Genomic DNA, 12,773 nt, shown 5'->3' with positions numbered 1-12,773 from the left:
GCGCCCTCATCGTGCTTGCTCATGCGGGTGACCAGTGATGCTTAAGAGAGGAGGAGAAGCCCTTGGTAATTTGCATAAGATCTACCTAATGAAGATCGGGGAAAGCATTTGTACGAGGTTATACAGAGACAAGCTGCGCATCGAGATGGTCAGTCGGCTACCCACAAAGTTACTTGATCGGAAGCTTTGCCATTGCACGGATATTTCCTCGCAAGGGGCTCCAACGAAGACTAAGGGAAACAAAAACTTTCCGATACCTTAGTAAAAGTTCGTCGTTTTGGGAGTTTTCATCAAGTGTAATTTGTAGCTTGATTTGTCGGGGTGACTCCTGGATACTAACTTAAGAATTGTCATATGTAATTTGTAAAAGGAAAAAATTGCTGAAGGACATCCTTCAAAGGTGGCTTTTGCTCCTAACCACTAAAACAATATCTCTTTGCCACATGACAGGCTTCAACAATAATAATTTGCTACAGAACACTATAACTTATATAATAGTATTTCCAACACAAAGAGGCCATACAAATCATAAATCTGGACAAGTTTACCCTTATCCCTTCAAACACACCATATTTTAGCAAAATCAAATTATCTTGACCAATCCACTCTCTCATTGAAGTAAAATAAAAAGATGCCGCACTACCATCCCGCACAAAAGAAGCTAATGGTGCCAAGCTGACTACAAAGAGAGACAAATACTCCCAGCTGTAGCTTTTTGCCACATGAATCTGGATTAGTGGATATATGAAAAAAGAGTTCAAATAACATGGCAAAATTCTAGGAAGCCAATTACAATTAAGATCTAGAAAAAAAATGCTGCAACCAATATTAGTAAAACTAGGGAGGTGACCCGCGCATTTGCGCGGCTAGTATTGATATTCTAAATATGTCATGCATCTTTTATCTAATTATTATTCACAAACATAAATCTTTCTCATCACATGCTACTTACTTCAGTAATCAAGAGTGCTTCTCTGCTACTAGTGCAGTGGTGCCTCCTTTTGCCTATATCTTTCTTTCTCAGTGTTAGTTGAAAGATCATGATTTTTTTTTCTTTGTAGTGTTAGTTGTTCAGTTTTGTCCCTAGGCAATTAGTTCATCGTAGAACTGATTTTTTTTCCTCACTTTGATTTTCCTAGGTTTGCAATTCATTGAGACAAATGATGAGTAGTGGTATTGGTGCTCAAATTGGTACCTCTGATGCTAAAAGGAGTAGAAGATGTAACACTGTTGGTGCTGTTAGTAATGTTGGTGTTCAAAATACAGTGCCTAGATTGAATGTGACTTATTTTTCAGAAATTCTTGAAGATTTGGATGATCCGATGCATGAGGTTATTCAGTCTTATGGATTTGGGTCATTGCTACAGTTTGATAACGCGTCATTCCTTTGTCTTTCTCCCGTTGGATTGCTGACCAAGTTCAAGTCAAGAGTAATGGCATTGTGGTCTGAAACAAGTCAATACCTATTATTGTTGGTGTTGTTCATGACGTGTTTGGAATTCCTATTGTGCAGAGAGAGGGAAGAAGGAATTTCTTAGGGCCTTGAGTTTGACTAGCTTGCCAATTTTCAAGTATTGTGAAAAAGGAAACTATCTAACTAATGCAGCTGACACAACATGGGTATACAAAATACCGATAGAACTAACCATACTTATTATGACAAAAAATGCAAATGTTACAATCAGAATACAAAATATTGCAAAATGTCATAGACAAAATTCATAGAAAAGAGGCTGCAGGTATATATATGAATCAACAGAGAACAGTGAAATAAAAAAAAGGAAGAAATGACAAAATTTCAGCTCGACAAGTGCAAAGCAACTTTGAACAGGGAGATGAACCAGAGTTCAATCAAGAAGATATAGAGACAGAAAAGCAATATAATCAGGTATAAACAATCTGCAGACAATGCAAAGCATCTACTGACGTTGAATCTGATTTTATAGCATAATAATGATAGAACTAACCATACATTTTATAATAGAAAATACAAACGCTACAATCAAAAAACAAAATAATGCAGAAGTCATAAACAGAATTGATAGACAGAGGATGAAGGTCGCTTGCGCAGTTGTTAAAAGGAGAATTGGGGAAGACTTTTGAGTACATTTACACCAGATGAGAAAGTGTTTAGGGGTGCACTGTACATACAAGTTTTTTGAACATTCCAAACACAACATCATCATCAAACATCTGCTCATCCCTTTGCCTTTGTGTTGCATCTCCAACACCTTCTTCAAAATCTTTGTCTTTAAACATCTCATCAGTATCATCATCAAAATCCTCAGTCTTCATCAACCTCAATGACGGTTTCGACGTAGGAGGCATCGTGGCTCAAAAATAGCATAAACAACAAAAAAATCTAATCAGTAAGTGGTACACAAAAAAATGATGAACTAATGTGTAATTATTAACACTGAAAACAAATGGACAGAAGAACAAGATACTTCAAACACAGTCACAAAATTAAAATAGCAAATCATACATAGTTCAAAAAGATGAACTGACAATATAATATGCAAATGTAAATTTCTGGGACTACAAATCTGGAACAATACATGGTCCAAATGAACCAAGTGATATACAACATCAAACTAGATTGCAAAATATGTACACATACAGTCAGGTAACAAGAAGATAAAAATGACACGACATACTTCACTAGAAAGAAACTACTAACAAGAGAAATGTTATGGATCAAATCAAGAGATTAAACTGAATTCTCTATAGATTATACTAAAAGATAACAATTAAATAAATGTATAACCTAATGAAACTATTGTGCGATAGAGTACTACAAAGACTATAATGGACATGATAGTAGCGAACTACAAGTTTGAGGTATATGCATCAAACAACATAATAAAAATTTTGTGAGCAGTAGAATTAAAAAAAAGAGGAAATGATAAACTTAAATGAGATATACTGCATGATATTAAGCTGGACACTGCAAACAACATTAAATAGGGAGATGAACCAGAGTTGAATCACGAGGATATATACACAGAAAAAACAATAAAATTAGGTAATCACTACTGACATTGAATCTGATTTTACAACAGAATAGTGATACAACTAGCCATACACTACATATTATGATTGACAATGCAAGGGCTACAATCAGAATAAGATGGATTAAATCCAACACTAGGTTCCTGAGACAGAAGCACAAACAAATCCCTAATCTAAACCCGAAGGGAGCAGGCACTAGGTTCCTGAGAGTGTAGCTGTGACGTGGTGGATGCGATGTTACACTAGGTTCCTGGATCTCTCCGCCCCGACGAGAAGCTCCTCCCTCCTCGCCACTCTCTCTCGTATTCAACGACCAATGGGCAAAAATGGGGAACACTCAACTTGAAGTGGACAGCCAAACACCTGAAGCCGACAGCCAAATGGGTTTCAGTCTAGTGCCAGACTAGTTAACAAACATAACAGGTCACAGGCAGGCCCGATATCCGAATTGCACATGAAACAATCTCAACTATGGATTGCACATCCAACGAACCACATGGGTTACTTACACCAAAACAAGATTTCAGTCAACTTAAAAGGAGCAAATATGTTTAGAATAACTAATTGGCCCCCTCTTGTGATTTCACCGTTCTTCACTAGCGACTAGTAAAAGACATAACAAACATTGAACTCACTCCCTTGCAAGAGCCACGAGCTGTTTGCCAACGTTCCTCCCGGAGAACAACCCGATTAGAGCCGCTGGCGCGCTCTCGATCCCCTCAACAACGTCCTCCACGACGACGACCTTCTCCTCCTTGATGTACCCGGCCATCTCCTCCTCGAACCTCGAGTACATGTGGAAGTAGCCACCAACGTTGAACCCTTCCACCCGGACAGCTTTGGGGATGATGTAGAACATGTTGCGCAGGCCGTCTGGCTCCTCCAGGTTGTACTGCGAGATCATCCCGCAGACGACGACCCTGCCGCCTTGCCGCATGTGCAAGAGCGCGGTGTCCAGTGTCGCGCCGCCCACATTGTCAAAGTAGATGTCGATGCCATCGGGGAGGCAGCGCTTGAGCACGGCGGTGAGGTTGGTCTCCGACTTGTAGTTGAACGCGTCGTTGAAGCCGAACTTGGTCTTCAGAAGATCGACCTTCTCGTCGGAGCCGGCGCTGCCGACCACGTAGCAGCCGGCGATCTTGGCGAGCTGCCCGGCGACCTGCCCGACGGCGCCCGACGCAGCAGATACGAACACGAAGTCGCCTCTCTTCGGCCTCCCCACCTCCATAAACCCAGCGTATGCAGTGAGCCCTGCCATGCCTGGTTGATAGGTAGCATTGAGTCTTAGTCAAGATGGATTAGGAATTTTGTAGTAATGGAGTATGTCCTATGCTTCTAGCTAGTCATGTCACTCGCACTGGCAGTAGCAGAAGACTTAGGAATTTAGGAGCAATAGAGTATTTCCTTGATATTGTAAAGAAAGTTGTTTTGAATTTTTCCTAAGTCAAACATTTGAAACTTTGACTATAAATAAATTCTTTTAGATTGAGTTTGAAAATATAATTCATCTTGAAATATAGTTTCCTCAATATTTATATTTTTTTACCAAAAAGATAATGGTCAAAGTTATTTTTGGAGATCATGTCATTGTTTGAAACGACTTCCTTTATAATACGGAGGGAGTATAAAGTTATCAGCTAGCTCACCAAGAACACCCGTGTAGTAGGAGAGTGGCAGCTCGGTGTGGTTGATCTTGAACAGGGATTCCGGCTGGGTGACGAGGGTGTACTCCTCCCATCCACTCATCCCCCAGACGAGGTCGCCGGCCTTGATGTAGGTAAACGGGTAGGTTACGCTAGCATCACTACCGCATATACCCAAGATACTTGCAAGTAGAAGATCATAGATCGTTACCACTAGACGCGCAGCGCAGCGGAAGAAGTCGCGCGTCGATGTAGAGGAAGTAGTCGATCACGTCCCACGAACCGAGCTCCTCTTACTTGATCCCAGCAGCCGATCAGCGCAGCAGTCGCAGCAGCGCCTCGACGGAGTCCACACGTACGGGGATGAAACGCCGGGCGTCGGTGTGCTAGCACCGCACGCACGGCATGGGCGGCGGCCGAGAGAGAGAGGGAGGGGCGGCGGCTAGGAGGTGGCGCAGCTCTTGTGTCGTCGCCCCCCTAGCCCCTCCCTCGTATATATAGGGCGTACTAATGGGCTTCTATCTCATAGGCCCATTAGTAACCCTAATCCCTCTTGGATCAATATCCTCTTGGGCCTTTAAACCGTATTGTGATGATGGGCTCTTGGGCATATCACTAACAATCTCCCACTTGCACTAGAGACAATCATACAGGCAAGCTTTCAACATTCCAAACCCCTTAAGTGTGTGACCCGTTAGGTTCATGTGTAGGTGGTCGTGATCGGAAATCATTTCCGAATCACAAGTCAATAGCGGCACCTAGCAGGGCATAGTGACTCACAAATACACATAAAGATCATATCGGCCGAACCATAGATATACTCATACGCCGATCCCTTTGCCACACGATACCAGTCAAACTCAAAGCGAGATGCGTGCCACCTTTGTGATAGCTCGACCATTCTCTCGATCTAATAGTGGATTCTATTCATAACTAACCTTTAGTCATCATGATTAACTCTTTAATCACTTTGGCATGGCCATGCACTTTCAAATCCAACTATCTCGAGGGGCCCAGAGATATCTCTCCCGTTATCTAGGAGGGGCAAATTCCATCTTGATCCGCTCACATCCCATTCCATGTTTCATGACACACCTGTAAGCTGCTTTTGTAACTACCCAGTCACGGAGTAGCGTTTAGCAGCCCCAAGATGCACCACTACACACAGTGAGAAACAATGGCGATCTCAGGTCTAAGGATCCAGTAGGTATAACACTCAAGAACAACTGATGGCACATACAAAATAACAATCCCAACATTGTCTTGGAGTGGGTCAATCCAACACCATGTTCACCAACATGTCTCCACATCATTAATCCGATATCTCCATATCCATGATCCGTGAAACATGATCATCAATTAATGCATGTGCTAGTCTCAACGTCGTTGTTGTCCCACACAACGACATAAACTAGGGATAATTTAGAATCATATCATTGTCAACAAAGAGTTTCACGAACAAGTCACATACTTGATAATCAATGTAAAAATAATCATCCATGGAACAAATAACAATTATTTATCATTACATAAACATACTCATGACACAAAAATCTCCCACGCACACTAGAATCACTGATGTAAGTATCTAATACCCATAGATCTCATGTGCGCCTCATGCTTTGGTTGTGGGAGAGGCTTCGTCAACGGATCAGCAACATTTGAATCCGTGTGCACCTTGCAAACCTTCACATCACCTCTCTCAACAAAGTTACGGATGAGGTGATACTTCCGCAGTATATGTCTGGACTTCTTAGTTGTTCTAGGCTCCTTTGCTAGTGCAACGGCACCACTATTATCACAATAGAGGTCCACTGGACTGGACGCACTAGGAACAACACCCAAGTCAGAAACAAACTTTCTGATCCAAACAGCTTCTTTTGCAGCTTCGGAAGCTGCAATATACTCGGCCTCTGTCGTCGAATCAGCCACTGTATCTTGCTTGGAACTCTTCCAGCTCACAGCCCCACCATTGAGGCAGAAAACAAAACCGGATTGCGATTTGGAGTCATCTTTGTCTGTTTGAAAACTAGCATCGGTGTAACCCTTTACAAGGAGCTCATCTTCGCCTCCAAATATTAGGAACGTATCCTTAGTTCTTCTCAAGTACTTAAGGATACTCTTTACAATTATCCAGTGAGGTTCACCGAAATCTGACTGATACCTGCTCGTAACACTTAGAGCAAAGGAAACATCTGGGCGCGTGCAAAGCATAGCATACATGATCGACCCTATGGCTGAAGCATAAGGAATCGTACTCATCCTCTTTTGCTCATCAGGTGTCGTAGCACACTGACTTTTGCTTAGAGTAATGCCATGTGACATTGGCAAGAAACCTTTCTTGGAATCTTGCATATTGAACCGATTCAATATCTTGTCAATGTACGTGTCTTGGCTTAATCCAATTAGCCTTTTTGATCTATCTCTATAGATCCTAATACCCAGAATATAAGCCACCTCTCCTAAATCCTTCATCGAAAAACTCTTTTTCAATGAGGTTTTAACGGCTTCAAGCATTGGAATATCATTTCCGATCAGTAATATGTCATCCACATATAGGACCAGAAACACAAGTGCGCTCCCACTAGCCTTTTTGTAAACACAAGGCTCATCTTCATTCTTGATGAAGCCAAACCCTTTGACTACTTCATCAAAACGAATATTCCAACTCCGAGATGCTTGCTTCAATCCATAGATGGACCTCTGAAGCTTACATATTTTCCCAGCATTTTTAGGATCGATAAAACCTTCAGGCTGTGTCATATACACATCCTCACTTAGATGTCCATTAAGGAAAGCGGTTTTTACATCCATTTGCCATATCTCATAGTCATAATATGCGGCAATTGCTAGGAGAATCCGAACAGACTTTAGCATTGCGACGGGCGAAAAGGTTTCCTCGTAGTCAACACCTTGAATTTGTCGGAAACCTTTCGCCACCAATCATGCCTTATAGATGTGAACATTTCCATCCATGTCTATTTTTTTCTTAAAAATCCACTTACAGTCGACAGGTCTTACACTGTCAATCTGATCGACCAAGTTCCAAACTTGATTATCATGCATGGATTTTAACTCGGATTCCATGGCTTCAAGCCATTTGTCGGAGTCGGGTCCCATCATTGCTTCTTTGTAGGTCAAGGACTCATCATTTTCCATCAATAATACGTGGCGCTCCTCCGTAATAAGGAGGTTGAGCTTGTCAGTAGCGCGACGTGCCCTTATAGACCTTCGTGGGGCTGGTGCCTCAACTACGGGTTGTGCAACATCTTGCACATCCTGTGGATCTTCAGTGGGTGCTGAAACAGTTTCGGGTGTTTCCTGAATTTCTTCAAGTTGCACCTTGCTCCCACTAAATCCTTTTGAGAGAAACTCCTTTTCTAAGAAAACACCATTGCGAGCGACAAACACTTTGCCTTCCGCCTTATTGTAAAAATAATATCATTTGGTTTCCCTAGGATACCCCACAAAGAAACATTTGTCTGACTTTGGAGTGAGCTTATCTGACATCAAACGTTTGACATAAGCCTCACATCCCCAAACTTTGAGAAAAGATAATCCGGGACGCTTCCCAGTCCATATCTCATATGGTGTCTTCTCAACAGACTTACTTGGAACCCTATTCAGTGTGAACGCAGCAGTTTCAAGAGCGTAACCCCAAAATGACAATGGAAGATCAGCTTGGCTCATCATGGACCTAACCATGTCCAACAAGGTTCGGTTCCTCCGTTCGGATAGCCCATTCCATTGAGGTGTTCCGGGCGGAGTTAGCTGCGGAATAATTCCACATTGCTTCAAATGATCACCAAATTCAAGGCTCAAATATTCTCCTCCACGATCAGATCGCAGAAATTTAATTGCCTTGCCTAATTGATTTTGTACTTCATTCTGAAATTCTTTGAACTTTTCAAACGATTCAGACTTGTGCCTCATTAAGTAGATATAGCCATATCTACTAAAGTCATCAGTGAAAGTAATGAAGTACTGAAAACCACCTCTGGCTATTGAGCTCATTGGTCCACATACATCGGTATGTACAAGTCCCAACAAGTCACTCGCCCTCTCACTATGACCAGTGAAAGGCGCTTTGGTCATCTTTCCAAGCAAACAAGACTCACATGTGTCAAATGATTTAAAATCAAATGAGCTTAACAATCCATCTTTATGGAGTTGTTCAATGCGTTTCTCATTTATATGACCTAAGCGACAATGCCAAATAAAAGTGGGATTCAAATCATTTGGTCTAAGCCTCTTAGTATTAATGTTACAGATAGATTTATCCTCAAGATTAAGAACATATAATCCATTCACCAATGGACAATGAGCATAAAAATACCATTGCAAAAGATAGAACAACGTTTGTTCTCTATTACAATCTTAAAATCACCAACTTCTTCCAAACATGAAGAAGAAATAATGTTCTTGCTCAAAGCAGGAATGTAATAACAATTATTTAATTCCAAAACTAATCCGGAGGGTAGAGACAAGTGGTAGGTGCCGACCGCCAACACCGCAACCTTTGCGCCATTGCCGACACGAACGTCCAACTCGCCTCTTGCAAATCTTCTAGTCTCACTTAGACCCTGCAACGATTTTCAAGTGTGAATCATCGATCCAGTATCAAATACCCATGATTCACTAGAAGATAATGCAATATTTATTTCTATAACATTTATACCTGAAGTGGAAGTCTCACTTCCCTTCTTCTTCTTCTTTTCTTCCAAGTACTTCTTGCAGTTCCTAGACCAATGTCCCTTTTCATGACAGTGGAAGCATTCATCTTCAGAAGTAGGGCCAGATTTAGCCTTAGGTGCTGGCTTTAGCTTAGAGCCCGAGGACACACCACCGGAACTCTTTTCCTTGCCTTTACCTTTGGGATTAGGAGGCGTCCAACGCTTCCTCTTTTTGTTCCCCTTCTGAATCATCATCACATGATTGGGATTCTTCTTAATGCTCTCCTCTACTGTCTTTAGCATCCCATGCAACTCACTCAATGTTTTATCCAAGCCATTCATCTGAAAGTTCATGATAAAAGGCTCATAGCTCGCCGGGAGCGACTGGAGAATAACATCAGTAGCCAAGTCTTGGTGAAGTTCAGAACCAAGTCTGTCCAAAGTCTCAATGTAACCAATCATTTTGATCACATGAGGACTAACTGGGCTACCTTCTGCCTAGCTTGCACGCAAACAAGGACTTTGAGATATTGAACCTCTCAGTCCTGGCTTGGTTCTGAAACATCCCACGCAGCCCCTCGATCATGGTATGAGCATCCGCATGCTCATACTGCTTCTGCAGATCAGGGGACATGGTGGCGAGCATCAGACAGCTGATATCAAGTGAGTCATTGCAGTGCATCTCATAAGCTCTGCGATCAGCAGCAGTTGCATTGTCAGGGAGATCATCAGGATATGGCTGCTCAAGAACATACTCCTTTTTCTCTTGCCTGAGAACAATTCTCAGGTTGCGGTACTAATCAATAAAGTTTGTTCCATTCAACTTTTCTTTCTCAAGAACAGAACGCAAATTGAAGGCGGAATTGTTACTGGCAGACATGATCTACAACATTAAAGTAAAGCAAGATTTCAGCACTAAGTTTATGTAAAGACTTTCATTAACTGATTTAACAAAAGACAACCTACTATATCAAAGTCATCTTCCCTCTAATGACATATAGTGGTTCAAGATCCATAATCACTAAAATTCTAGTGAGCTTTAGCATCACGGCTAGAAAAGTAGTGATACAGGTAAGTAACAAATTACTAATCACATCTCTATGCGACTCTTGTTTGTTGGGTGGCATCCAATGCCCCGGCCCCAACCCTATGCCTTAAAGCCCAAAACTGTTTTGATAGCTTTGCTGAGTAAACCAAAACTATGCTTGTGAATGTCCGACATCCACCCTATACAAAAGTGATAGCTGAGGGTACTCTACTTTGGTAAACCTACCACACAACGATCAAAATTTATAGGTGCAGCTATTGGTAAAAGGCATCAAAACTCAACCTTTTCTGAGGGAAGCTATTCTATCATGATTAAAGCATCCACCATATGTAAAAGCATGAAAGAATAGTATGACAGGAAAATAAACATCACAGGCATATAATCATATTATATTGTGAATAGTATGGCCTCTTGCATCACAATGGGCTCCATCGCCATGGCTCCAAGGTGACCTCCATTGCCATCCGTCCTGTCTTGTGGTTATCATCATCGCCATCATGATTGAAGCCTCCATGAAAAGATACTAAGCTACTACATCTAATAGCTAGTGAAATAATTACATGAGGATTCAAACATCACAAGTCGACACGCAGGTCGTTATACAATAATGGTGCAACCTCAACCAGGTTGTGTTAACTTGCGACACGCAGGCCGCACAAATCATCACATAGATCATCACATGACATTGAGGCCATACCATTCACATCACACGCTGCAAAAACAAGTTAGGCGTACGACGTGTTCTACCAAAGTAGCGCTTAGGAAGCCGCTACAGCGAGAAAGCAACGGCGGTCAGCGGGCGGGGGGTCGAGGGGGGAGCCGCCCCCGTGGGTCTCAGGGCTGCGCCCTGAAAACCTCACGGAATTACACAGATCGCATCTATGGAATCCCTATGAAAATCTCATCAGAGTGATCGCATCACCTCAAATCCGAGCCATTCATAATGCCTCAATTTTCACTAGGTCAATCACATTGACCATGCAAACTTTGCACTTGAGAAGACTGCATCTACACATGACCTCGATCTGTTGGTCCAATCTGCTGACTTATGCACACAGTTAGTCACGATGGTGATTCCAACCGGTAGGGACATGTCGTATGCATAACAGAGAAAGAACACAAACTAATCTTTTGTCACATGCCGCGCAATCAACTCGCTCCAGTTTTAACCCCTTATGACCAATTGATCTAATCAAACCGTACAAAAATAATAGATCCAATCTACTACAACAACATATCACATATATGCAAATGATCCAGACCAAAAACTACGCAAGATGGCTCTGATACCACTGTAGGTAAACGGGTAGGCTACGCTAGCATCACTACCGCATATACCCAAGATACTTGCAAGTAGAAGATCATAGATCGTTACCACTAGACGCGCAGCGCAGCGGAAGAAGTCGCGCGTCGATGTAGAGGAAGTAGTCGATCACGTCCCACGAACCGAGCTCCTCTTACTTGATCCCAGCAGCCGATTAGCGCAGCAGTCGCAGTAGCGCCTCCACGGAGTCCACACGTATGGGGATGAAACGCCGGGCATCGGTGTGCTAGCACCGCACGCACGGCATGGGCGGCAGCCGAGAGAGAGAGGGAGGGGCGGCGGCTAGGAGGTGGCACAGCTCTCGTGTCGTCGCCCCCCTAGCCCCTCCCTCATATATATAGGGCGTACTAATAGGCTTCTATCTCATAGGCCCATTAGTAACCCTAATCCCTCTTGGATCAATATCCTCTTGGGCCTTTAAACCGTATTATGATGATGGGCTCTTGGGCATATCACCAACACTTGAACTCCGCGTGTGTCGAGTCGATCACCTTGCCCACTCCGTAATTCACCATGGTCTGATATGAATCAACCACACGCAGATGTGTTCATGGCTGATCGTAAAGCTCCAACTACGTTTAGCAATAAGAAGGTGGATGAACTTTGCAAGCCTACCTCTCCGATGACAAAGTCCAGCCCCGGCGCGGTGGCGCCCTCGTCGTGCCTGCTCATGCGGCCGCGCATCCAGGGGTCACACGACAGGTACAGATTCTTGACCAGCACGGCCGATGTCGACCCAGCCGGCACGCCCAGCCGGACAGTGCCGACGACGACCTCCATGTCCTCCTCCGTGGGGAAGCCGGTCACGTGCCTCTTCGGCACCACCATCTTGTTCCTCGCCGCTGCTGCATCGTCACCGCCGCCAGCCATTTTCCTTCGACCACCGGTTGATTGTGAGTAATGTGGCTTGGAATAGAAGGTTCAATAGCTGATCGATCGCCTCTCGCTCGTCTGCGACTACCCAATGCGAGCTTTGTTTGTCTGCGAGTGTTTTTCGAGCACGGACCCTCTTCATACTGTTTTATTGACGGCGTTCAGCAGGGCGCAAACTAGTTCAGGTATCCATGTCAGCC

The 12,773-nt window shown here is 43.2% G+C and overlaps 1 protein-coding gene across 1 annotated transcript; it reads right to left on the bottom strand.

Moving 5' to 3' along the window:
* Window positions 1-3,643: 3,643 nt before the first annotated feature.
* LOC120684766 (2-alkenal reductase (NADP(+)-dependent)-like) lies at window positions 3,644-12,570 on the bottom strand. The gene is made up of 5 exons (XM_039966646.1): window positions 12,316-12,570; window positions 12,169-12,218; window positions 7,679-7,685; window positions 4,659-4,779; window positions 3,644-4,272 (listed from the first exon to the last, which is right to left on the bottom strand). The coding sequence occupies exons 1-5, from the start codon at window positions 12,568-12,570 to the stop codon at window positions 3,644-3,646; spliced, it is 1,062 nt and encodes a 353-aa protein (XP_039822580.1).
* Window positions 12,571-12,773: the final 203 nt, after the last annotated feature.

Source organism: Panicum virgatum, chromosome 8N, assembly GCF_016808335.1.
Source record: "Panicum virgatum strain AP13 chromosome 8N, P.virgatum_v5, whole genome shotgun sequence".
Classification (NCBI taxonomy): Eukaryota; Viridiplantae; Streptophyta; class Magnoliopsida; order Poales; family Poaceae; genus Panicum; species Panicum virgatum.
This window is presented reverse-complemented; position numbering and strand designations above follow the sequence as displayed.

What these genes read in the sequence shown, in the direction of transcription:
- LOC120684766 (XM_039966646.1), bottom strand. Translation starts at nt 12,570, where the DNA reads ATGGCTGGCGGCGGTGACGATGCAGCAGCGGCGAGGAACAAGATGGTG. An exon ending in TGGACTTTGTCATCGGAGAG is followed by an intron (nt 12,219 to 12,315) that starts GTAGGCTTGCAA and finishes GATTCATATCAG; the next exon opens with ACCATGGTGAATTACGGAGT. An exon ending in CTACTACACGGGTGTTCTTG is followed by an intron (nt 4,273 to 4,658) that starts GTGAGCTAGCTG and finishes CCTATCAACCAG; the next exon opens with GCATGGCAGGGCTCACTGCA.